Below are 26,508 nucleotides of genomic sequence, written 5' to 3' on the forward strand. Positions count from 1 at the left end.
GCGGGCTGGCTGCACCCCGGCCAGGGACTGCGGCCCGCGCCGCCTGTGCCCGGGCCTGGGGTGCGGGGCCCGAGGTCTCCCGCCTGGCCAGGCCGGGCTGCGGGGCAGGCCCGGGGAGGCGGTGGGGCATCGGGCCTTTGCCCTTACTCTCCCGCGATCTCCCGGGTAGGGGCGGCAAGGGCCGGGTCGCCGCGCACCCCCGGCCCTGCCGCCAACCTGCTGTCTCTTGCAGCGACCACGGCAGCGCCGGGCACCCCCAGCACGGCCAGCCCCCCATCCACAGCGGCACCTGGCACACCTCCTGCCCCCACGCCCACAGGTGAGCTGAGCTGCAGGCACAGGTCCTCCTCTCTGGCGCCGCAGCGCCCAGCCCGAGAGCCTGGCAGGACAGGGCACGCCCTCTCGCGGGCAAATCAGCGTGGAATCAGGTCCCAGGGCACTGCCAACCCCGAAGAGGCGCCCAGCTGCCAGGGCCTCCCAGCCAGGAGGGGCCGGGGTCACAGGCCACCCGCCCTCATCCAGGCCCCGTCCTGGAGACAGCTGCGGGACGGGACGAGGGCTGTGTGCCTCGGCAGGGCCGCCTGCCGGGGATGCCCGGGCCGCGCTTTGCGGGCCGCAAAAGGGCCTCCCCGGGCAGCGTCCAGGGTGATCCGGTGCATGCCCGCGGGCCTGCGGCTAGTCCCACCGGAAACCTGGAGCGCCAGCAGTGGGGGCTACCTGCGGCTCTGCAGCCCTGGCTTTGGCCCGGTGGCGGGCGGGGGCAGCGCAGCAGCCCCCCGCACAGGGCCTGCTTCTGCTCTGGCCTGTGGTCCCTGGCAGGGCGTTAGCGCGGACAGCGGAGCAGGGGCAGCGGCGCGGTGGGGGCGGGGGAGGCAGGAGCGGACAGCCAGGGAGAACGGGTGGGTGATGGGGCTGCAAGGGGCTGAGGAGCAGACAGGAGGGGCTGGTGACTGTGGCGCTCAGAGCAGAGGAGCTCCAGGAGGGCACGGGCGTGTGGGAGGCGGGAGGTGGGGGGTGGGGGGTGGGAGGGAGGGGGCAGGCGGCCCGTGGTAGCCTTGCTCGGGCAGGACAGAGAAGAGGCCAAGACGGCGCCCCCTGCGCCAGTGGCCCGCCCAGGCCTCGGCTCTCCTGGAGGAAGCTGACCCCCTCCGCTGCCCCCAGGAACCTCAGGCACAAGCGGGCCTTCTTCGCCCGTGGTAACGCGTTCAACTGGCACCAGCGGCCCCACGGAAGCGAACCCCACCACCAGCTCGGTGCCCGGTGAGTGGCAGCGTGCTGGCTGTAAGCTGGCCTGAGCCTGAGGCCCGCACCGCCTGTGCCCCTGCCTGGGGAGCGGGCCCTCAGTCTCCTTCCTGGCCAGGCCCCGGAGAGGGGCAGGGCCGGGGACACTGGGGAATCGGGACTTTTTTTCCGTCCTCTCCGGTCAGCTCCAGAGTAGGGGCGGCAAGGGCGGGGCCGATCCGCACCCCCAGCCCTGGTGCCAACCTGCTGTGTCTTGCAGGGACCACGGCAGGGCCTGGCACCTCCAGTGCGGCCAGCACAGCATCCACAGCGCCACCCGCCACAACTTCTGCTGCCACGCCCACAGGTGAGTTGAGCTGGCGGGACAGGTCCTCCTCTTTGTGGCTGAGATGCCCAGCGTGAGAGCCCGGCAGGAGAGGGCCAGCCCCCCTGGCTCGGGATGCGCGCCGCGTGCAATCAGTTCCCAAGGAAGTGCCAGCCCGGCTGCGAGGGTGTGCCAGCCAGGAGGAGCCCCGGGCTCCCTCTCGCCAGGCACGCCGGAACCACTCCACAGGCGCCACCACACTGCCCCAGACCTGCTTTAGAAGCTAAGCTGCGGCACGAGGAGTGTGTGCCAGGGGAGCCCAGCATGCTGGGGGCTCCCGGGCAATACTCCCGCGGCCCCGCTAAAGGCCGAGCACGGCAGTGTCCAGGGTGATGTGGTGCGCCGGCGAGGGCCACGGGAGCCCTAGAGCTCCAGCGGTGGGGGCTCCAGCTCTGCAGCTCTGGCCTTGGCCCGGTGGTGGCGGGGGAAGCGCAGTACCCTGTGGCACCTGACCTACTGGTGCTCAGGGTGGCGGTCCCTGGCAGGGTGTGGGCGCGGGCCCACGGAGGTGGGCAGCCACGCGGTGGGAAGGCAGGAGTGGACAGTCAGGGAGAATGGGCGTGCGCCGCGGCTAGGGGGCTGAAGAGCAGACGGGAGCAGCTGGCACAATGGATCTCAGGGCAGAGGGGCTCAAGGAGGACATGGGCACAGGGCAGGTGGGCTGCAGAAACACCTGGCTGGTGAGGCCAGCCAAGCGGGCGGCCCGGGGTAGCCGTGCCGTGCCCGGGCGGGACAGAGAAGAGGCCCAAGTGGCGTCCCTTGGGCCAGTAGCCGGCATAGGCCTTGGCTCTCCTGAATGAAGCTGACCCCCCTCCTGTTCCCCCAGGAATGTTAGGCACATGTGGGTTTATAGTGGTGTGAGGTGAAGAAACAGCCTGGGAGCCTGGCAGGGGATGGCATGTCCCGCACCTAGGGTTCTTCTGTAGGTCTGAGCAATCCACAAGGCACTGCCCTCTCCATAGTGGGCCAGGTTCATGACTGTTTTCACTATGAGTAGCCTTTTTCTCCCTCTTCCCTTTTCCTTGCCCTTCCTTGAGATACCTGTTGAAAAAACGTGTCTATCATGGAAGGCCATCTTCCTCGGGATTCTTGGTCTATTCTTTCCAGCCTTGTCAAGGGCACATGTGTCAGTGGCTGGATTGTACATTTGGAATCTAAGTATGTCTCCCCTTTGTATTTTAATTAGAAGCGCTTTTGTAATGAAAGTTTCTGTGATTCTGAAATGTGATGATAGATTTAGTGGCAGGTAACTGAGTACTTGACTTATTTTTCTTCGTAGGTTCCGTCTTCTTAGCTGTACCTTAAAAATATATGAAGTATAAGTTATAGTTTAAATTGCTGCAAAAAATTGCCTGCAAAGTAATTTTAAATATAAATAGTAATAAAATATTATATAATTAGGAGGAAAGGAATTTAAAAAGTCAACAGTAATCAAAAATTAAATGATTACTAAATTCCAGGATCCTTCCTTTGAGTTGGCAATGTAAGTACTTAGCGGCCATGGTGGCTCACACCTCTAAATTCCAGCACTGGGGATGTTAATGCAGGAGGATCACTGGGATTTCGAGAGCAGCCTGGGTACAAAGTGAGCTCAAGGCCAGCTTCAAGTGCATAGTGAGACACTGTCTCAAAAAGACAAAAAAAAAAAAAAAAAAGTAAGTATTCTTAGTATGTTATCCCAAACTCATGGACACATTGCTCCTGAAAAAATTATTAATAATGTACACCTGCAAGTGCTGTTGAGTGAAAGTGGGAGATTTGTGATTTCTATAGTTAGACACCAAAGAAGTATTCAAAGAGTTGATGTGTGCAGTCACAGTGTCAAAGATGAATGGCACAATTAGTGTACATTTACCAAATTTGGCTCATTTGGAAAAGTTCATTATTATACTGATTTATATAACAATATATGATTAAAACATTTATTCCTCCAATGATTATTAATAGAGTGATGCAATAACAATAGAAGTTTCTTTTCTTACTTTTAGGATTAATTTTTGCTGATTCTTTATTCCAAAAATTGTTAATTCACGAATATTAAATTATTACCCAGGATTTCTCACTAAGAAGTATGGTTAAAGGTATCCATGTAATTTAGTGAGGAGAAACTTTTAAAAAGAAAATGCAAACTAAAGAATGTTTAAAAATAGTACAACTAAAAAAAATTAACTGTCCCATAATTGTAGATGATACAGGTAAGGAGCTTATATAAATATTGTTAACATTAGGGAAGAGATTGACAAAAACCTATGTATTTTCTTGATTCTGAAGTACCACCCAGCTTCTTTCAGAATAGAAAGATATTTGGCATTGGAGACCTCTGGTTGTCAACACCTAAGCCTAGAGATGAAACGGTATCACTGATCATTAGGGTTTCCTATATCATTTGAGATACATTACCAAGAAAATATTCCTACTCCAAGTGATGTACCTGACTCTTATTCAAGCTCTTATATCCCTTTCTGTATCATTCTAAATTTATCTGATTTTTTTTGCAATGTCAATTATCAGTCTTTTCTTCTCTGGTTGTCCTACAAACTGAAGATATGTATACAAACATAATTGAACTTCAAACTTAATCTCTTAAATATTTTAAAATTGAATTTATACTAGTGAAGTAGGGAAATCTACATTATTAATATTCTCAGTGAGTAGGTTTTATGCACAATTAAGTTTAAGAATTACTACAGTATAATATACTAGAGCCAAGATTATAGTTAGAACTTTAGTGAAGAATACTGACTTGGTAATTGGGTGAAGTTAGGAAATAACTACAATATTTCCACTAGAGGAAAGAAGATGGACTTGGATGGTAATGTAAAAAAGTAATGTATGCTTTATACAGTTATTCCTATGATAGAATAAGGGTCATCAGCAAAAGTGACAGGAACTGCAAGACAGTCATCACTAGTGACCAGGACACCATCTGCAGAGACAGGCCTCAACTGAAGGGTCAATAACAGCAGGACATCTGGAAAAACTTCACCATCAGCTGGAATGACTGGTCATGACAGACAGGCAAAACTAAATAGTCAGTCGCATGGCAGAGACCAGTGGCCCATCAGGTAGAGTGAAAGGAACAACTGGTCCGTGCCAGGTGGACCAGGTACAAGTGTGTTATAACTCTACATTTCCAGTAGGGCAGAAAGAACTACAAGAGAGCAGAAAGTAACGTTATAGTACCTGAAGGCTAGTTAGTTAACTAAAGATAAAGCATGAAATATATGTAATTTTTGGTCAGAATCCCAGTACTTGAGTCTGTATAAATTTATCATGAATAGGGCATTAAAAACAGATTGGTGAATAATGATGGCAGATCTCCAGAATGTTGTTTTAAATTTATTTTTCTTAATTCTTGAAGTTTATTTTCACCAGGCTCAAACAACAACTACAACAACAAACATCCCTCCAAACCAGAAATGGTTATAACCAGATGATGGAGGAGAGGTTTCCCCGTAGGTACTTGGAGAGGAAGCATCATAGGAGCCCTAGGCACTGGGACAACTGCCTTTGTGGACAAAGCAGACAGGATTTAGATCAGGTGTCATAAGAATGGCCAGACACGAACATGGCCAAGACCCAAATTATGATGATAAGATTAAGTAATTTAGCCAAGAACATACATTTTGAGAGAAATTACTAAGAGATGATCTAGATTTATCAACATCTGATTTTTTAATTTACTTAAACTACAGGAAGAATTTTTACCAAAGTTATGCATGTGAAAAGAGTATCAATTACTCCGATCAAACCATATGGATCCACCCCTGGGGGGAGGTGGCAATGTGATCCCATTAACCGCTCCTAGAAAATCAGGCAAGTGAGAAGGGAAACCGTTGGCTGTTGTATAACATGAGCAGTTTTATGATAAATCCAGTAATGATAACAAGTGTTTTGTAAGAAGGGAAATCAGAATATCAAATCCAGATGATCTCATATTAGTGTTTTATATTTGATTAGATTGTTTAGGACTTACTGGGTGTGCATATATTCTTTTGGCATAGTGATTTAAATTCCTTAGGAAAGATATCAAAAAAAGGAATTTCTGGGTCAAATGGAACCTCTTATCTTTGAGGAATCTCTAGTTTTTGAGGAATCCACACTGATTGGGTCAGTCTGCATTCCCACCAACAGTGAGGAAAGGATTCATTTTTGCTTGCTGCCAACTGTTATTAATTGATTTCTTGATAATAGCCATTCTTTCAAGAGTGAGATGGAATCTCAGCATTGTTTTAACTTGTATCTCTCAAATGACCAGTGGTATTGAACACTTTTTCATACATTTATTTACCATTTCTGCTTCTTCATCTGAGAATGTCTATTCATTTCAGATGCCTATTTTTGGATTGGGTTTTTAAATTCGGGGGAGGTCTAATTATTTTAGATATTTTAGATATAAATCCTTCAAGGACAAGTGGCAAAACTTTTTCCTACTTTTTTAAAAAATTTTGTCTTTGTGAGACAGGGTCTCACTATGCAACTCAGGCTGGCCTTGAGTTCACTTTGTAGCACAGGCTGGTCTCAAACTTGCAATGATCCTCCTGCGTCAGCCTCTCAAATGCTGGGATTACAGGTGTGCACCACCATGCCTGGTTCCTACTCTTTTTATGTTGTCTCTTCACCTGTTCTGTTGGTGGTTTCTTTTGCAGTGCAAAGCTTTTCAGTAAGATGAGATCCCAGTTGTTGATTCTTTGTTATATTTCTTGTGCAATCAGTTTATTGTTCATAAAGTCTTTGCTTATGTCTATGTCTTCAAGAGTTCTACCTATTCTCTCTTCCAGCAGAGTTAGTATTTCTGTTTTAATATTCAGATCTTTGATCCATTTTGATTTTAGTGTAGTACATGGTGATAGACATGGTTCTAGGTTTATTTTTTGACATGTGGAAAGCCAGTTTTGCAGCACCATTTATTAAAAAGGCTATCCTCTTTCCAGGGAGAAGGCTGGGCCCTTTGATCATAGAGAAAATGTTTGTGTGTGTGTTTGGAGTAGTCTCTGTGTCTTTTAATCTGTCCCATTGATCCTAGTGATGTGGGGGAAATGCTAGATTTCAAATATACTGAATTCATGTTCCCCAAAGTTGAAGAATGAATTCTAAGAAACAATGGAGGTTAAGAGTAGGAAAATTGATTGGACGGTAGGAATGGGGAATAGGGAATAGGAATAGCTCCTAAGAGAAAGGAGGCATTCCACATGAGTTGTCAACGAGCCTAACTCTCAAAGGAAATTTTACGGAGCGAAGTCATGAAGTGGGTATGACATGGGTTTAAATTGTAATTAACCAATAAGATTGCAAGTATGGTCACTTGGGTAACATTGATCTAATGGTAGCAAGGGTATATGAGTATATGAGTGATATCATTAACCTTGGTCAATAGATCTATGGTCTTGGCCTTGTCTTTATTTTTTTCTACTGTTTTGAGATAGTTTCACTATGAAGTTCAGGTTGACTTTGAACTCACTTTGTAGTCCAGTGTAAATGTCCTTTATTTCCTTCTTTAGATGATTTTCTAAGTATTTCTCTGTCTCTCTGTCTCTCTCTCTCGATGCTATTGTGAAAGTGTGTTTTCTCTGATTTCTCTCTCAAAGGATTTGTGAACAGGAATGATATTGACTTTTGAGTGTTGATTTTGTGTTCAGTTACACTACTAAATTTGGTTATTAAATCTATAAGTCTTTTGGTGGAGTTTTTGGAAGGGTAGAGTATCATGTCATATCCAAGTAATGACAGCCTCTTTCTCTCTTATCCTTATTCCTTTCATTTCTTTCTCTTGTCTTATTTCTCTGGCTAGTGTTTCCAGAACTATATTGAGTAAGAGTGGTGATAGTGGGCATCCTTGTCTTGTTCCTAATTGTTTGACCATTTAGTATAATGTTGGCTATTGGTTTGTTATAGATGATTTTTATCAGATTGAGATAAAGATCATCTATTCAAGTTTTCTGTAGAATTTTAATCTGAAGTGAATTTTAAAATAAAATTCAAGCATATCCTTTAATTAAAATATGAATTTATTATTTCCATTCTTAGGCCAAACAGTGAAATTCCAGAAATGTTCATTGAATGTAAATTTGAATTAAAATGATGAAAAAAATGTATTACTGCATAATGTGGTTTATTTACATATTTCTATCTTTCTTATTTGAATTTTGAAATATGTCTAAGATAATATGAATTTTAATCTAATCTATAAATTGATGTATGAATTTGGATAAAATATACACTTATAAATATGTTAGTGTTTTTAAATTTTAGTACCAATAAGATGGCCTGGAAAAGTAGGTAAGAAAATGTGACATTATAAATGTGCATTTGAAAGAAATGGTTTTATATGGGCTGGGGATTTAGCTCAGTGACATAAGTGTCTGCCTTGCAAGTGCATGGTCAGGAGTTTAATCCCTGGCACTGACAAAAATAAATAAATAAATAAATAAATAAATAAAATAAAAAGAAATGGTGTTATAATAACTAGAATAAGAAGCATGATAACAATCTTAATTTATCATATTAATAAAACATGAACTTCAAATTAAATTTTGTTAGTTTAGGGCTTTTGCTACTTTTTATTATTATGCCTTTTAAAATAATAATAAAGGTGTTTTGATTTCCTTTCATAATAGCTAAACTACCCTGATTGTATAAAAAGGTACAAATTCTATCAAACAAAAACAACTCCTAAGAAATCCCCCTTATGAAATTCAGAAAATTAGGATATATAAATAGTAACTCTTTTTGATTTCCTATTAACTTGTTTTGAAGTCCTGTAGTACTCCCACGATCTTGTTTTGACTGATTAGACTCTGTTCCATTCTATATGATAGTGTCAAGTTTGAAGACATAGGCAACTACTTTGAAGACAATAAGATTCACTAAGATACCCATTCTGGTTTGACTATTGTCTTCTCTGGAAGTCCTGTAATGTTTACAATGCCTAAGTTTTATTGGTCTTGTTCTCTACTGTTTTGTCCAACTTTATAATATCTAATGAGATAGACAATTCTTTTTAAGGAAACAAGGGACAACGTTGATAACCATTGTTGATAAACTTGTACTCTATTCTACACCATGTGCTATGTCTATCCTTGGTATTGACTGACAGCTTTGTTTTGCCATATTTGACTGTATTCTTCCCCCCCCCAAAAAGTAATAAGCACTAAGGAGTAATAAAATCCAAAATGTGTAAATTTTGTTGTAAAAAAGAGAGGGAAAAAAAAAAAGAAAAAGAGCTCTAACGGATATAACAGCAAGTGTGTTTAGGGGTGTTAAATAGCTGACTATATCAATGTTTTTGGATCATTGAACACAGCTGTTTGCAGTCTCCCTGTTTGAATGTCCACCTTGTATTCTTTGATACTGTGATTTGAGCAACTATTTTCAAGATGATAATATGTAATCTACTAACAGGTGATTTCTTACTGTTATGTTTTTTTTGTTTGTTTGTTTGGTTTTTTTTGTAGTTTTGTATTACGTGTACCCTTACACCGCTTTGGTTTGTTTTGTGTTTTTCTCTTTTTCCTCTTAAATAAAAAAAAAAAAAAGAAAAGAAAAAGAATCAGTACCATATCTCTCAACATATTAGTGTTGTAACCTACCATTTCCATGTAAATTATCTAGCTTTTATTGTATTCCAGTGTCTTATTTTTTGAGACATGTTCTTTCTCTGTAATTCAGCCTGGCCTTGAACTCACTATGTAGCCCTAGCTGGCTCAAACTTGTAGCAATCCTCCTATCTCAGCCTCCAATGCTGGAGTCTTTTTAAACTTAATAGTTTGAAAAAAAAATGAGGCATATAAGTTCATTCTACAGAGCATGTCAGTTATTTATTTATTTTGTACTATTTCAATTTCCCAGAGTGCTGGTATTATGAACATTCACCATCATGCCTGGCTTAATTTTTCTCTTTTCTTTTCTTTTCAAGATAATAAAACCCAACAGAGCAAAACAGAATAAATCTAATCAAAACAAAGAAGTGAAACTGGTACAGAACTTCAAAGCAGGATAATAGGAGAACAACAATGACTATCACAATATATCTTGCTATCTTCACATTCCATCAGAAATAGCAAAATCAAACCAAACCAAAACAAAGTAAAACCAATCAAAACAGAATATTGAATGCAGAAAAACAATCAGAACAAAACAAAACAGTGAGAACAATCTTTAATTTCAAAAACAGGATAGAAGGAAAGCCCCCATATTTGCCATATTGCATGCGGTCATCCTCCCTATAAGATGCTCACACCGCTGGCCCCAGGCCTGCAAATTCCACCAAACAATACAACTATTCAGTTGCTTTTTTTTATTTTTTAACCTCAGTTGCTATCAACTCAGCCTGTCCTCTGAACTAGCCAGTCATTTACAAGGGCAGGGGGTTGGTGATTCTTAGCCTGTGTGCCGGGGAGGCTCGTAGGAGGTGCTGTCTGACTTTTCCCTTCCTGGACCCCACATGACTTGCATGGCTTACCGGAAAGGCCGGCTAGTGGGCTTCTTGGTGTGCTCTTCCCAGTCCCAGAATGGCTGATTCTTGGAAGGTGCTATCTGACTTTTCTCTTTCCAGGACCTGCATGGCTTGCCTGGCTCAGTTTTTCTTAACTACTACCTTTCCATATTTCTTCAACATTCACTTTAGAAGATAAGCTCCCTAAAAACAGGCATTTTCATCTTTTTTGCTGATGGTGAGACTCCTCATCTGAAGAGGTATTTGACTCTAATAACTTATCCACCAGATCCCTTGAATTTTGCCCCTGTTGCAAAGGCATCAGAGTAAGTCATGTGACAAGCACTGACTGCATTTGAACTTTGCTTAGGTTGCGTGGAGTCCCTCATTTGAAAAACAAAGAAATTATTTGCCTTCCTCCTTTGGTTAGGAAACAGGATCAGAGATTTTCAACCTGCCTAAAACCAAATACATCTGCTTGATTCAAAACTTGACCTCTCTGTCTTTTGCTGTATTTCCCCAGTTGAAGGAGTTACTATGTTCACATTCACAGGAATGTTTAGTCTGGACCATTGTAGGCCAGTTTCTTCCCTTTCAGTTTTCTCTATTCTCAGATGCTTGCTTTACAAAATGATAGTCAATGATTCTATGATTATTATCTCTTTTATGTCTCTTCTGTCAGCAGTACGCTCTAACAGCTACCCATTGAGCTTCATATAAATTCTAAATTCTTTACTCCAACATGTAGGTTCTAATCTCTACTTCTTATTATCCTCATCCTCGTACCCAGAACGCTTTTATCCTCCCTAAGTTACTTATTGGTTCTGTTAGGTTTATTTGGGTGCAATAAACATGCAAAAGGAAAAACAGGCCTTTATTGAGGAAGCAGAGAGGTGTGTACAGCTTACTAAGGATTTCCAGCTCACTGGGCTCTCTTGCTGGAGACAAAGGGAGGCTCAGGTATCTATAAACTCTGGCTAGAGGCAGGGTTTGGGGCAGGGGTTGATGATGTGTTAGAGAGTAATTGGAGTTTTCTTTCTCTGTGGGAAAAAGAAAGAGGAAGTTGTAATCAGGGTGGAGGGGAAAAGAAGGAGGAAGCAGTCATCAGAAAAGAAGCTGTTGTTTTGGCCTTTGGCCATGTTAGAACACCACCATAATGTTCAGCAATTTTTATTAACGCAGAAAACTTTCAGGTACTGTATAGAATTCCTATATGAGAAGTTATAGTATTTTATAGTGGCTGGGACTCTAGCTTAGAAGTCATAGGACATTTACCTATTATGCTTGAGCCCTTGAGAATAAATTAAGTAAAAGTGAGAAAAAATTACCTTTATTTTTTGTCAGGGAATGCCAGGAGAGAATGTTGCAAATGCTGAACACAGCTACCCACATGTTTAGGGGTTGAGACAGTCAAAGGGAGGAAATTGAAATAATTCGATTCTGCCAGGTGCCCAAAAAACAATACTTAGTATAGCAAAGAAACATACATCTGGCATCTACATCAAGGTGGTTTCATAGCAGAGTGAGCTGCTAAAGCGGCCCCCCAGATTTGTATTTCAGGTTCCACTGCAGTAACCTTTGGCACGACTCTTACTCCTGGCAAATGCAGCACAGGTGAGAACAAGCTAGTGGTAGAGCCTCACTTCCTTCTCTTAAGAAGACATTTCTTCAGGTGTTATTTCCAGAAAAGATCATCGCTACAGTAACCTGTAATTCTTTGTATTTTTCCAATCGCGTCTGTCTTTTGAGGCCACAGCTTCAATAGAAGGAAGTGGAGTCACTGACTGTGGAATATCTACTTCCATTTTTGCCAACTAATTCCTTTACAGGGTTGGCATTTCCCTGAAAAATGCCATTAAGACTCCAAAATCATACCTATAATCCCTGAAGATCGGATGGTTATGCTAATTGTTCAGAGTCATTCATGCTGTGAAATTACAAACTCCACAAAGGAGTCAAATAACATTGACGAGTTTACTTGCTTTTGTTCACTACTGGACTCTGGCTGCTAGAATATGAGCTATTTTATGGAGGAGACCTTTGCATTTTTGCTCACTTGATACATCCCAAGGACCTAAAACAATGTTACACAGAGAGAAATTCTTGGGAAGTATTAGTGGAATAATGAAATGTACTGTTTGGAAGCGGCTTTCCTCCGTTGCTGTAATAGGTGCTATCACTTTTCACCTGGAGGCAGCTGGAGTTCACAGTTCTGAGGTAGGCAGGATGGACTAAAATCATTGTTTGAGAGTTTTAGGGTCAAGGAGCTCTATTTTAAACATTTAAATAAAAAAAAAACCTTACAGACATTGATGCTTCCAATTTAAAAACAGGAATATCTTATCAACTTTGTTCTGTCTTCCTGGGCCTGGAAGGTAAACAGGTGATAGACAGATAAGGTCCTCTTCCAGGTGGAATGGGCTCTGAGGGGGGGAGTTGAGGTAACAACAGTGATCCCTGGGTGGGCCAGGAGATGAGACCATGCATTTGAGCTCCAATCTTTTGCCAGGCAGACGCTTTTTGGAGAGTTCTTCCCCTGATTCGAAGCTACATGGTCACATAGCTAGTGTCAATGACAATCTCTTTATTTTTCCTGTGTTAGTTATTATAGAGGAGTTCTCTAGGACTATCATCATATTGGAACATTTCCATACAAGTTAGGTATGTTTTCCTGCTGAATAGTGCACACTTTCAGTATTTTCTTACACTGAGCATATTCTGGGAAAGTAGTCACAACTATAGCTTTGTAAACCTGTGCTGTGAGTAGGTGTGAAGGGCATCTCCCACAGTGCTGTACACATTGCTAAGGTTTGGGGGAGTTAAGGAATGTATTTCTAGGAAGAAGGAAAAGCAGTGTGAGTTTCAGAAGCCACTGCATCCTGCAAGGTTTCATTGATAAAGCAATAATGATACCGAGTACTGTCCCATGCTTTTGAAAGCATGTTGAAATATTTTTCTGGCCTGTTCCTCACCACAGACATCAGCATAGCATCAAGAATCCATACAACTGGGATTCTGAAAGGTGAACTTGGGAGAAAACCACCTTGTTTCCCATTGTGGGGTAGATGGAATTTCATGGGAAAGAGCCTCAGCTTAGGAACGTAACTGTTTTAACTGCCTTTGTGATAACAGTGGATCATAGGAAAGGCTTAGGATTCTCATCTCAGGAAGCAGTGAAAGGGCTCTCTCCTGAGACTCACATGCCAAGGCTGCTCCTAGTGGCCCATCTTTGGGAGACAAACCCAGGTCTGGATTTGTCAGATGACTCAGGGATGGGTCAGACTCTTCCTGGGATGACTCAGACGCTTGCTTTTTCAGCCACCACTAGGTTAGCCTCAGGACGACTATTACCATGGTTGTTGCCAACACAGTTGAGTCAATAAGACCTGGGGGAACCTTCCAGGAGCCATCCATAAAGATACTTCTCCTCCGGTGTTACCCTGTGGGAAAACTACTGTATCTGTTCCAATTAGCTCTGTTTGTTTTCCCCCTTCTCAGAGGCCACAACTTCTGTGGGAGAGGGTGGGACCATGAATGAGAAAGAGAGTAGTCACAGGTGAGCTCTGTGAAGGAACTAACTGTACTTCTGATGACTTCCCCCAAGATTTGAGTGAGCCAGTGACTTCCCCCCTTGAAGTGAGCCAGTGACTTAAAGCCTTATTTTATCCTACTGCATAGAAGAAAGCTAACAGCTCTACATCTATCCTGGGCTGGCCTCGGACATGCAATATTAGGAACTTATTTCCCACTCTCGTCAGAGGTAGCCTTTAGGCAAGAGTTTCCCAGCCCAGTGCTCAAGGGCCACACTGATGCTTCCAAGATTAATTGGGGAAGTAATACTCTATGGTTCCATGTACTTTTTGTGTTTTATGTACCACTGGAGAATTTTCAAGAACAATCATTATATCTAACATAGGTAGACTAATAAGAAAGAAATGTCTTATGTTTAGCCTCAAATGTCATGACATCTCTTTGGACCTTGTCTTAGTTACTTTCTTGTTTTTGAGGCACAATGCCTAAGAAGTCTAAGGCATTTGTAGAGCTTTCAGTCCATGGTCTGCTGGCTCCAAGGTAGAATGGCATGACAGGGGGGCCTGGCAAAAGAGAAATGGCTCATGGTGTAGTAGCCACAAAGCTGAGAGAGACAGAGAGAGAGATATGGAGAGACAGAGTGACGGACATCAAGATTGGGATCAAGGGAGGAACAAGAAAGAGATAGACCCAGGCCTAACCCCTAGGGACCCACCTCCTTCAAGGAAGCTTCATCTCCCAACATCACATTTAGCTATTTAGCTATAAACTCATTAGTGGACTAATCCATTATTGAGTGTCATGCCTCCATGATTCAATCATCTCCATGAGGCAGCAACAAAGTACCACTCCATATCTCCTAATGTTCCAACTTCCCAGATTTCATCATTCTTCTGTGTCTTTTCTCAGAGGCTACAACTTTGACAGAAAGGCCTGGTACTACTGGGACTGGACTGAAAACAGGAGAGAACACATTACTCTATAATTTGGGATCATTGCACTTAGGATTATTTAATGAACTTTTGTTGAGGAACTTGACATTTTGTTTAAGGTGTTCCAAGTGAATCAAAGTAGATTTGTTATTAGAAATAACTCTGAGCCGTATAGTGGCTACTTGGGAAACTGAAGCAGAAGGATCATAAATTTGAAGCCATCCTAGATAATTTATTAAGACCCTGTCTCAAAATAAAATATAAAAAGTGCTGGGGATGTAACTAAGTGTTGAGCACTTATCTAATATTCATGGGACTCTGAGTTCAATTCCTAGAACCAGCGGGGAAAACTGAAGATTTAAGGACTGCTTCAAGTCTGGGAATGGGATGAGATTTTTCTACAGATTTTCCAAATATCACTAGCATTTTAGCTGTAATCCACAATGTTTTCAGTGTGCATGAGTGTTTGTATATGTGTACATGTATGAAATAGAACAGAGCTCTATGGAACCAGGATGTATTCGTGCATGTGAGTGTGTGTAAATGTATATGAAAATTTGCTTGGACATTCAAAGTCATCAGGATATTTAAAACTTTTACCCCTCATTTTGTATCTCACAGCGGTGCTTACTCAGAAAAGCTGGTGAGGTTTGGGAAAAACGATTTAGCTTTTTTTAAAATCAAATTCAGGCAGAAGTACCTCTAACTGAGGGCACTGTCTATTTCTGATTATGATTTGTTGAAAACAGGAAGGTAGAGCTGCTTTACCGTATGCACTGAGAAGAGCTTTTGGTTCTAGCAAATAAATAAATATATGCACACACCGATACACACATGTGTAGGTGACTCTTTTAATTTAGTGAGCCACCATGATGAGTTCAGTTCTTTTGTGTTCCAGGCACCTCTCGGATACATTCCAGCACATCAGTAGCCCCTGGGAGTACGGTCACTGGTGAGTTCATAGTTTGCAAGGAATCCTCTTTGAGACTTCTCACAATGATATGTGTTTCCTTTTGATTCACCATAGTTTGTTTGTTTGTTTCTTTTTTCAAATACTATGGCTCTAGTTTAATTGGCCACTTAATAAGGAGTTCATTTACTTGTTCACTACAGTTGCATTTCAAACTCCCTGAGTGTATTTTCTCCCTTAGCAGCCCCAACTTCCCCTGGAGAAAGTGGAACGACTGGAGTCCGAAGCACTGCAGGTAAGCACTGCCAGCTCCTACTGCTTCCTAGTACACAAAGTTGTATAAATTGTATCTGGTATTTGTATCTCCTGTGAGGAGCATTTTTGTTTGATACAAAAATTAGTGGAGATCCTGGATTTGACCTAGTGACTAACAGTCAGATTCTTGAACCCTTATCCTCTTTTCTTCTGCCCCAAGGAGACTCCACCATGCGGTGAAGGCCCTGGAAATCTGTCAGTTTATTGGGAGATAAATGTTTTTTCTTTCTCTCTTTGATATCTTAAAGAAGTAACAAATGTCTGTGGTTAACGTTTCCTGGAAGCCTTGTAGTCCAGCAGGCAAAATCCTTGAAGTGTCTATTGTAAATGTTTTGGGTGTCTCCAGATGTCTCCAGATCCTGCAAAATTCCTTGTCCTGTCTTATGTACTTTCCTGTGTTTGCTGATGGCAGTCTAGAGTGTTGAATTTCCCGCAGAGTAATGCTGCTGCTGGTCAGCAGGCTTGGGGCTGGGACAGTGAGGCCAGGTTGAAGACTTACAGTAGCCACTGGCAAAACTCTTTTCTACAGAAAGACTAATACTTAAACAAGAAGGGTAATAATCAGGGTATCTAACATAAGTTTCATATTTTTTATTAAAAAGCTTATTCAAAGTAAGGAATGTAAGGACCAGTTAAGACTCATCTGAGTTAAAATTTTTTTTCTCAATTCTTAGGCAATTAAACTGGTTTGGTGTATGTTTATATCACTTTGCCATCAGAAGGGCTGCTTCTCTGACTTTATGGGTACCGAAGGCTGATCAGACCCTCGGATATCTGTAGGGGGAACTAAGGAGATGAAGGCAAAGACACAATTTTTGGATACAAGGGAGACAGAAAGGGATTCACTTATGGGAGGGTTGCTTTTATTGGTTAGTAAGAAATGCAGAGGAAGGGGTAGCACTCCTTTAATAGAAGGGTGACTATAGGAAGTGGTCGATTAAGGATTAAATTAATGAGGAACTAGATTTTTCTCTACACCCAAATGCCTGTGTTTTGAGAACTGTCCTCAGCAGATACTATCTTGCCTCTGGAGTGTCCTGTTATTAGCATTCTGCCCTTAGCCAGGGGCTGCCTGGCCTTCTATATACCTCCCAGGCCTTGAAGCAAGGAAGCAAGGTCACACCAACCACTGGACTGGGAGAGGGGTCCTTAAATCACATAGTCAGACCCCCATAATCTGTCACAAAGCCTGGTCCCCAACAAATAGGTGATTAATTTTAAAATTATGTTATCTCTTATAATGGCTTCCCCTTAAGAAGACTTTATTCAGTAAAGGATTTTATTGCAATAAGGATCAAAGCCATTACTAGAAAGGGGTGAGACTGAACTCAGCCCTGCTGAAACAGTCTAGATGCTGGAGTGAACTCGTGGAAAATACTGGGGGCCACTGGGGAGCAGAATGGATTAGATTAGGCTGTCTGTTGGCTGATTGGCCTGCTCAAAGTTATGTTCCTAGTCTTCCTTAGGGATCAAGAGACTGAGGGACTCTTTTTCTTCATAATTGCATTTCAAAGAGGTAGCTCCCAGACCTCTGAGAAAAATGTTCCTAAGTTATAGGACTGGCAAGGAACTGGGAGATTTAATTCTTAACATGGTAGAGGAAACATTGTGTAATTACAAGTTTCCTAAAGTAAATTATATAAGAAAAGGGAAGCCAGAGACTCATAGCTAGGAAAATTCTGCCTAAAAATTAACATTAAGGCATCTTGATCAACTCAGGTGTTTTCTCACATAGTGGTATTAGTTTGGAAGGAGAGAATTTATAACAGTACCTGAAAACCAAGTTTTAGGAAGTGAAGAAATTGTAAGGAAACATCTTCTCACTTAAGGAGAATCTAGGAGTGGAAGTCACATATAAATACCCATCTCTGTTAACAGGGAGTTGCTAGAGACGCTTCACGTCTTAATGAAAGGGTCCTGACTAGTATTAATCCCATGAAGAGATGTCTTAGGGACGTGGCCCTTGAAAAGGTGCATTATTCTTCCCTTGCTCCTCTAGGTACTTCCAAGGAAACATCTGAAACAAGCCCTGCTGCTGGAAGTACTACCACAAGTAAGTCAAACAGAAATAAAGGAACTTCTCTTGCAGTGTCTCGGGGGACAGGGTGGCTTCTCAAGAGTTGTCCCTTGTCCCTCTGTTAGCATCCACTGCTTCCCCTGAATGCAAAGAAATTTCAGAAACTGGGGCACAAATGGGTGAATGCTGGCAGCACACTATCTTTAATGATCAGTGTGGCTTTGGCATTGCATGAGGAGTTCAGTTTAGGGGAGAGAAAGGGGAGGACAGAAGCAGGAGAGAGAAGTGGAGAGCAGAACGATGAATGGGTTCAAGAGTCAACCAAATGTGGGCAGTGAATATATGGAGTTCATGAAGTATCTGAGTTCCAAAATTAAATGAGATTCTATGTCCTTATCATAATTAAAATCTCATTATCAAGAATGATATCAGATAGTTTTGAGAAATAGTAGTGTGGAAATTAAGAGATTGTTCTTCATAAGTTCTCTTACAAACATGTTTAATGAACTTATAATTCTGGTGAGGGGAGAGACTTCTTGGTACATTTATATTTAATCAATGATTTCTTTTGCTCATAGCTACTAATTTTCATGCTTAGTACAACCTACTTTAGGCTAACACAGCAAACATATAGAGATATGGGATCCTCAGACTCATCTATATTTTTTTTTGGGTAAAAATTAGTTGTTGGAGTCAAAATGTGGAGAAATTTTAAGTTCTTTGCAAGTATTCTGATGCTCCTATGCCAGCCTTTGGGGGAGGGTGAATGCAAATAAGTAATTTTATTTTTAGTAGTTTTGAAATAGAATTTGAAATTTATGAGTAAAGTGTTGAGCTGACTAAAATCTGTGATATGCTGATGCTCAAAAGCATACATATGACCAGTTTAAAGCATTTGGTAGGGATGGAGGTAGAATAAAGTAGAAGTTTTCAGGAAGATAGAGGTAAAGGCTCCGGAAGGATTAAAGATAGGTAATAATAATTGTATTTCCTAATCCTGAATTATCTTTTTCTTTATTTTGTTGTTGTATGCATCAGAAAATTTTGAAAAGAAGTTTAATTTGATGTTTCCTTCTTTCAACTTTGTATTTGTCTCACATTGAATTTGAGGTCCAAAGTATCTGTGGGATCTCAATTGCCATGAGGAACAGAAAGAGGAGATAGATGGGAGTATGCCTGTAAGACTGGTTCTGTAGCCATGTTTTTCAGCAATAGAACAATGAATTAGGTAATTATACTTTCCGCAACACGATTTCAGTAACCTCAGAGACTTATGAGTTTACTTTTATGCAGGATGTCCAGAGACACGTCCGCCAGCTCCAGGTAAGAATACCTCCATTAATACAGTCATTCTGCATAATACTTCTTGTGAATCAAGTTTCACTGCCCCTGCTGGGGATATAGCTCAGCAGCATAAGCACCTGCCTGGTAAATGTGGGGTCGTGAGTTCGATCACCAGTACAAAAAGTAAATAAATAAATACAAATTTTATGTGCCATGTCAGTAAATCACTAGCCATGAAAATGTTGTACATTGAAGTAGATAAATACAGTTTTTATTCACCAAATAAATGAGTAATATTTTCATACTCACAAGGAAAACAACCAACCTAAACAAATATACCTTGATACTTAATTTAGTTACTTTATGTCATGTATCTTGACCAAAATCCTGTCTCTGGAAAGTGAACATTTGAAAATTAGATCACTGTGCTTTTTTAAAGGGTTAAACTGCAGTAAGAAAAATTCACTTTAGCCAGAGTTTAGTAATTTTAAAAAACTAACTCTCACTATTCTGAAGAAAACATGATAATATTTTATAGCAAATAGGAAAAAGTACTAAAAAATTCTCTAATCTTAGTATTCAGTAACAGAAGAAAGATTTTTCAATGAAAACATTGATTTTCATGTAAAGTAGTAAACAAATTTCACACACAAAAATTGAGATTTGTATTACATAAGGAATGCATGCTGTATGTCATGTATGTCATATATTTTTGAGAGATTACTTTGTAGGATTGGAATCAGAGAATAATATGTAGGACTGAGTGTAGATTCATAGAAGTGAGATAAAGCTAAAAAGTGAGTGAGTCACAATATGAGAGACCTCGGAAACTTGTATAAAATGTTTATTTTGGAAGACTGTAAGAAGCTATCCAAAGATTCTAATTAAAGCGGCACTAAGACTTAAACATTAGGAAAATTACTTTACCTATGGCACAAAGAATTGATTAGATCAGAAAGAGATCCAAGACAGCTTAGTATTATAAATGTTAATAAGGCTTTGGAGTAGGATAAAGAAAGGATTAAAATGAGAAGAGAGGTATAGGATTTGGTGATAGAATATATGACAAATGGTGAATGGGAAAGAATCAAAATGGCTCCTAGGTTTTAAACTGGAATTATTGAAAGAATAAATATGTTTCTTAATTAGAAGCTAGTGTAGAAGATAAAGCAGGCTTTCGGGGTAAGAGACACAGTCTCCTTTGTGTACTTTAGGCCTGTGGTTGCTGTAGATCTGTTGGGAAGGATGCTGCCTGTTAGATGAGGAGAGAACTGGGTCAGTTCACAGCTCATGAGTGAACTGAGTTAGATTTGAGTTTGAGAGCCAGCACCTAATTTTACAGTGGACATTATGCAGACAAAAGCCACAGAGAAAGAACAGAGATAAAAAGACAGGAGTCTCCCCTGGTCATTAAAGAAGGGAAACGTTTTCATGAAGGTGAGAATTAATAATGTCAACTATGACAAGGAACTTAAACAACTGAAAAGGGACTTTGTGTCTGGTAATTACAAAGTCACAAGACTTTATAGAATTATAGAGGCATAAATCAGACTATGAAACAATAGGTCAAATAGCAGGCATAAGATTGATTTGGCCCTGCCAGCTGAAGTCAGGAATTACCCTTTGCTGGGATTTATAAGAATACGACAAACACACTTCTCAAGGGAGCCTGCTTAAAGTAGGTAGATGTGATTTATTCACCTTAAGGCACCATTTAATCTTCCATAATTCTGTGACTCCAAAATCCTAGTGCTAATTACAGTATTGGACACCTGCTGATTATCTGTAAATAACAGATGGTTGTATTTTGCCAAATTTAATTAGCATTCATCATTTCATGTTAACAGTTTGTCATGGTCCACTGGGTGAAGAGAAATCTGTAAGTACCCAGTTTTGCTCCACTGTAATCGAAATTTGCTTTCATTCCTGCATTTGAATGGAAGCCTAACTTTGGTTTGTATCTGTAGCCTGGAGACAGTTGGACATCCAATTGCTATCAGTGTACCTGTACTAATGCAAAGACTGTGGACTGTCAACCTAAGGACTGTCCTTCTCTACCCACATGCAAAACTGGCGAGAAGCTTGTTGTGTTTACATCTAATGACACCTGCTGTGAAGTTGGATACTGTGGTGTGTATTCGTAATACAATATTTGAATTCAATCTGTTCATTGTTTGCTTATTTATGTATTCAAAAGACACTTGTTAGGTTATTATGTGCTATGCACAACATTAGTCATGTGATAAAATAGATTTATTATTCTTCCTCTTAAAAACTTAAGAACATTTGGAATGAAGGAAACCCAACATTAGTAGATTAAATGGGCATTATATTATTATGAGGAGAAACATAATTGGGTGATAAGTGTGATCTCATCTACAATTTCAGTTTCATAAAATAATTTATTTTAGAATAAAAATTTTTATTTATTTTTCAGAACCAAGAACATGTTTCTATAATAATACTGACTATGAGGTAAGGCCCTTTCTTGTCTAAAGTGTTTTTATTAATATAATCATAAATATATGTTAAGCTGTACCATGTTACAATGTTAAGCTATACCATAATATAATCATATATATGTATGTTAAGCTATACCACATCTGATGTTAAGCTATACCATGGGTCTTTTGGCTTACAATATGGAAAACCCCAAAACATCAGTAATGATGAAATAGTCTCTTCATTTTTCATGTTCAAAGGTGTGTCAAATATAGCACTCACCATGCTTCTTTTCAAAGGGGAAAATATACTTGATCATTAACTACCAAGTAGTTGAGTTTCTGAACAAAATTCCCCATGGATCTTGCCAGACGGACAAGACATACGTTGTAACATTCAAATCAATGAACAGAATTGAATTGTAATTATAGCCAGAAAGATCAGATGGCCAAACTGTCAGAGATCAAATAAGAAAACCCAAAGGACTAGAACTCCACCATGTGGACTTAGTGACACAAGATAGCGAGGGCTGGATTTTGACAACTAATTTGACATTTTGGATAGTAATTCAACTTTTTGGAAAAAGTGTCAGGAAACCATAAAAATCAGATGTCTCTAATTGATATTAATATATTTTATCTGTTGATAATAAATATTAAAATATCTGAAAATATATGCAGTAGATTAGGAAATTTATAAAACAGCCTATGATAATTTTATATAGCCTGTGTACCACATTCAAATTTCTACCTGGGCATCTTAATTTTTAGTTTATCAAGTTGATCAGACAAGAAAATATGATAATTTTCAGACACAAAATATATGAAATTACAATTATATATATACATAAAACAGTTGAAAAGATATAATTTTAATTTACTATTTACTGAGAAAGATCATTTTGTGGCCTGAGATGCTGAGATGAACAGTTTCTCAAACTGATTTGAATGTTGAGCATCAGCTACTTGTAAAGCAACTTAAAGAGTTTTAAACACATAGGAACACAAGCAAGACAGAGGAAACCTTGGGATACTGATCGTTTGTTCTAATCTAATAAACCCATTTTGAACTTTTCCAATTTAAATACCTTCTTTTTTCCGTTGAACTCATAATCTAAAAGTCTTGTTCATCATAAAGTGATATTTCTTGAAAAATTCTTGAAAATACAATACAGTAACTTTCAGTGAATTTTATTTTGAAGGTAAAGATTCTTGACATTCTGTGCTGTACCCTCCATAAAGAATTTCAGTTTGTTCATGGAAATAGAAGACTTTCAAACCACCTTTATTCTCATGGCTGAGAGTGTCACTGGACAGTCACTAATAGAATTTTTTGGTTTAATTGTCAGTCTCAAAGAGAAATCAAGACAAATAGTTTCTCCCCTCTTACCATTCAGATCGGTGCTTCATTTGAAGATCCCAGCAACCCGTGCATCTCCTACTCCTGCAGTGACACTGGCTTGGTCGCAGTAGTCCAAAGCTGCCCGAAGCAAACCTGGTGTGCAGAAGTAAGTTATCTTCCCAAACATCTACCAGCAAGAGCCCTCCTTGTTAAACACAAACCCAAACCATTGCCTTACTCACTTGGAAATGTTTGCACCTGACCAACAGATTAAATTTCATTGATAACACAGATCTTTCATTTATCACATCAGGAGCCAAATGATTCCAGGTCTATTTACCTTTTACTAAGTATGTATGCTTTTCATCTCAAGAAAGACTCATATTTTGCAGGCTCTATATAGCTTTTGTGCTACTGTAAGAATAGTTGTATGCAAGATGTTTTGCTGTTTTTATAAACAAAACTCAACTTTTTATCATTTTTATAAAAATATAAATATTCATAATCACATACAGGTACAGATCTTGATTATGAGAAAACTCTAGTATCATTGTTGTTAAACTATTTTTTACTTTAGTGAAAATAATCTGCTTTCCTTTTTGCATGTGTTTTTAAAATAATTTGGATTAAACATTATTTTCTTTGCCTGACTAGTGTTGGAAATTAGTGCATAATTCTAAGTCTTATTTTTATTACCAAACTCATCTTCCTCCTTTCTGTGTCTGCTCTGGGTCTGACATCAGCGTGTTTATCCTTTCTATTTCCCCATTTCTGATCCTATGTTTATAGAAAATGGTTAAAGAAATTTTCGTATTTTTTTCTCTTTACAGAAAGAAAGAACTTATGACTCAAACAAATGTTGCTATAAGTGTAAGTTAACTTGCACCTCACCTATAGATAAAATGTAAGCTGCTGATAAAAATTTAGCATTTCTTTTTTAAAAAAATGCTGGATCATGAACAGAAAGTTTCCTATATTTTTAACAGATAATCTAATCTACATGTTAAACTACCAGTTGAAACTTACATATTATATTACATATATTTCTTGGTTGTTGCATTATGTCCAGCGTAAACCAATTATGTTTACAAGGGAAAACAAATCTTAGAAAAGGATCGCCTGGTCCTCCTAATATCAAGTTGCATTGTAAGCTTGCAGGCAGATGATCAACAGTGAGAAAATGCTTGCCAAAACTAATCCATGTTCCTCCTTATCCTAGCCCCATTCCTTCTACTTAGTTCCTCTTCTCTTTCTACTATAAGGATAACAGCAATAATCAGATAAAACTTATCTTTTAACCAGCTGCTAGTCATGGGTGCTAGAATAGTTAATACGCTTATTCACATCAATACTTGAGACTATGATTTCCTCTGGCTGAGACAAAGGAGGCTTAGCACTTGTGAACACAGTGAAGTCTTAATTATGCCTGTTATCCACTTTGTTGTAGGTAACACGAATTGCAGAACTTCCCCCGTGAATGTGACTGTGAACTACAACAATTGCAAGAAAAAAGTTGAGATGGCACGATGTGTAGGGGAATGTAAAAAGACTCTCCAGTGAGTTTTTCTGTGATTGTGTATTATGCATATACTTTGTAAGCTTGTGGAAGAAATTAAATTTTAAACCTTACAGGAAGAAATTTTTACATGAGTGCAATACTGTTTGATGATTAAGACCTCATGAAACAAATATCTCAATTAAGACCTGAGCATTAAAACAAACATTAGAGTGACTGATGAGTCATTCTGAGGTAGTTTTAAAACACCTCTGTCAAACTGGTAGCAAAGGTATTCATCTTTTTGTGGTAGCTATAGTGCATATTTCAGCAAGTTATTTTTTTTCTACTTATTTTTCAACTTGAATTTTAGAGGTATGATTATTTTCCCTTTGTGTACCATTTTACGGATTGATAGAGAAAATATTTTGGCAGTGTATAAGATGTTTAGAAACCTATCTTTCCTTTTTGCAACATAATATTCTACCTATCAAATTACAAATCTTCTTTTTTGGTTTCTGATTCTGGGGGTCTTACGTATCAATCATCATTGACCTGCATCAGAAATTTATAGGGATGAGGTATAAGGTCTGTGAAAGACTGTATTGCCTAGAAACCTAGACAGTTCATTAGAATGTAAATGTTGATGGCAATTTATGTCAAAGCCATTTAAAACATGTTCATTTCGGAATCCTTTTTCTTCCAGGTACAATTATGAAGTCTTTCAGCTGAAAAATTCATGTCTTTGCTGCCGAGAAGAAAACTACGAGTACAGAGACATTGACCTGGATTGTCCGGATGGCAGCATACTGTCTTACCAATACAGGCACACCACCACCTGCTCCTGCGCTGACCTGTGCCAGAATTCCTGAACCACAGCAACCCCTTAATTCTCCCCCTATCTCTGTAGTTGTATTTATTTTAATGAGTGAAGAAAGAGTCATGAAAGGGTATGAATAATGCTTGTATCTTACTCAGCATGAATGAATGTAGTGATGACACATTTGTTTCTCTTATTGGCTGGCCCTGAAAAATAAATACAATTTTGCAAGCAATTATTGAGCATATGTATTTGTTTTATAGTCATAGGAATTCTGCAAGTCAGCGGGGCAGGGTGGTGCACAGCTGTAATTTCAGGGCCCTGCGTGGTGGATGCAGGAGGGTCACAAATTCCCATCCAGTCTGCAACTTTTTGAGAGCCTGTGTCAACTTAAAGCATAAGGAAACGGATGTAGGTGAATGTAACAGTCTTTTCTTCAACCCCAAGTACTGAGAAAGAAAAGAAAATCTGTAAGTTAAGAGATACGGAGGCCCGCCATGACCCTCCCTGTCTCCTTAGGCCATCAACCTGCTGCTTTTCCTGTTATGTCTTGTTGAAAATGTAGCGTTCTTTCCCCCCTGCATCCTCCTTTCCTTCCACTTCAGCACCCTCTAAGACACTGCAACCCCTCATTTCATTTTTCCTTAGCATTTGCCATCTTTTCTCCTCCTTTCTTAAAACATTTTCCTCACAGTTCCTATGGCATCATCTTAAGTTAGCACTTCTGCTTTTGTGCACAACTTAACTCCTGCATTTACATTCGTCTCAGCTTTGCATTTTCATTTTCCCTCTGCATTATGTTCCTCTTAGTTTACTCAGGCTCTTTCGACAGATTTCATCCACTTGAATGCATATGTATGTATTTACACACAGAATTTTTAGTATCTGTCACAACCCTAAACTCTTGCCTGAATTCCAGACACATAGGTACTGCTTTGAATTCATCATCTCTCTCTGGGTGTTTTATAAATACCACAACATCAGCAAGATGACAATCAAGTATCAGCCACCACTTCTCCATATTTGGGTACTGGATTAGCTTTAGCTAAAAGAAGTTGCTGTAGATTAACATTAGGGTATCATCTTCCCTGTATCTGTTGCTTTAGTGCCTCATATAACCTTCCTGTGCATATGTATCTAAGTGCACTTAAGGTAGGATAGTTACATATCCAAAAACGTGCAATTAACACTTGTCCTTTCCCCAACAAGCAAACTTGACTTACTGCAACCCATTTATGTACTTCCCTTCACTTTTCTATATCATTTGGACAAAAAGGTAAGCTGCATCATCAAGAATTATTCATTCAATGATGCATAGAAAATTTGTTAGGATATTGGTAATTGCCACCAAAGATGGATATAACTCCATAAATTACTGATG

The 26,508-nt window shown here is 40.2% G+C and overlaps 1 protein-coding gene across 1 annotated transcript; it reads left to right on the forward strand.

Annotated features, from left to right (window-relative positions):
* Positions 1 to 657: 657 nt before the first annotated feature.
* On the forward strand, positions 658 to 25,362 carry LOC100731405 (apomucin). The gene is made up of 14 exons (XM_063255567.1): positions 658 to 899; positions 1,162 to 1,260; positions 1,428 to 1,588; positions 15,402 to 15,455; positions 15,655 to 15,708; positions 17,728 to 17,781; positions 19,039 to 19,068; positions 20,877 to 20,908; positions 20,997 to 21,159; positions 21,467 to 21,504; positions 22,868 to 22,978; positions 23,643 to 23,682; positions 24,260 to 24,368; positions 25,014 to 25,362. Exons 1-14 carry the CDS (start codon positions 658 to 660, stop codon positions 25,177 to 25,179), a joined length of 1,353 nt encoding a protein of 450 aa, XP_063111637.1. The 3' UTR covers positions 25,180 to 25,362.
* Positions 25,363 to 26,508: the final 1,146 nt, after the last annotated feature.

The sequence above is a fragment of the Cavia porcellus genome, unplaced genomic scaffold (assembly GCF_034190915.1).
Source record: "Cavia porcellus strain 051 isolate PalLab524CR breed Dunkin Hartley unplaced genomic scaffold, mCavPor4.1 scaffold_8, whole genome shotgun sequence".
NCBI classification, from domain to species: domain Eukaryota; kingdom Metazoa; phylum Chordata; class Mammalia; order Rodentia; family Caviidae; genus Cavia; species Cavia porcellus.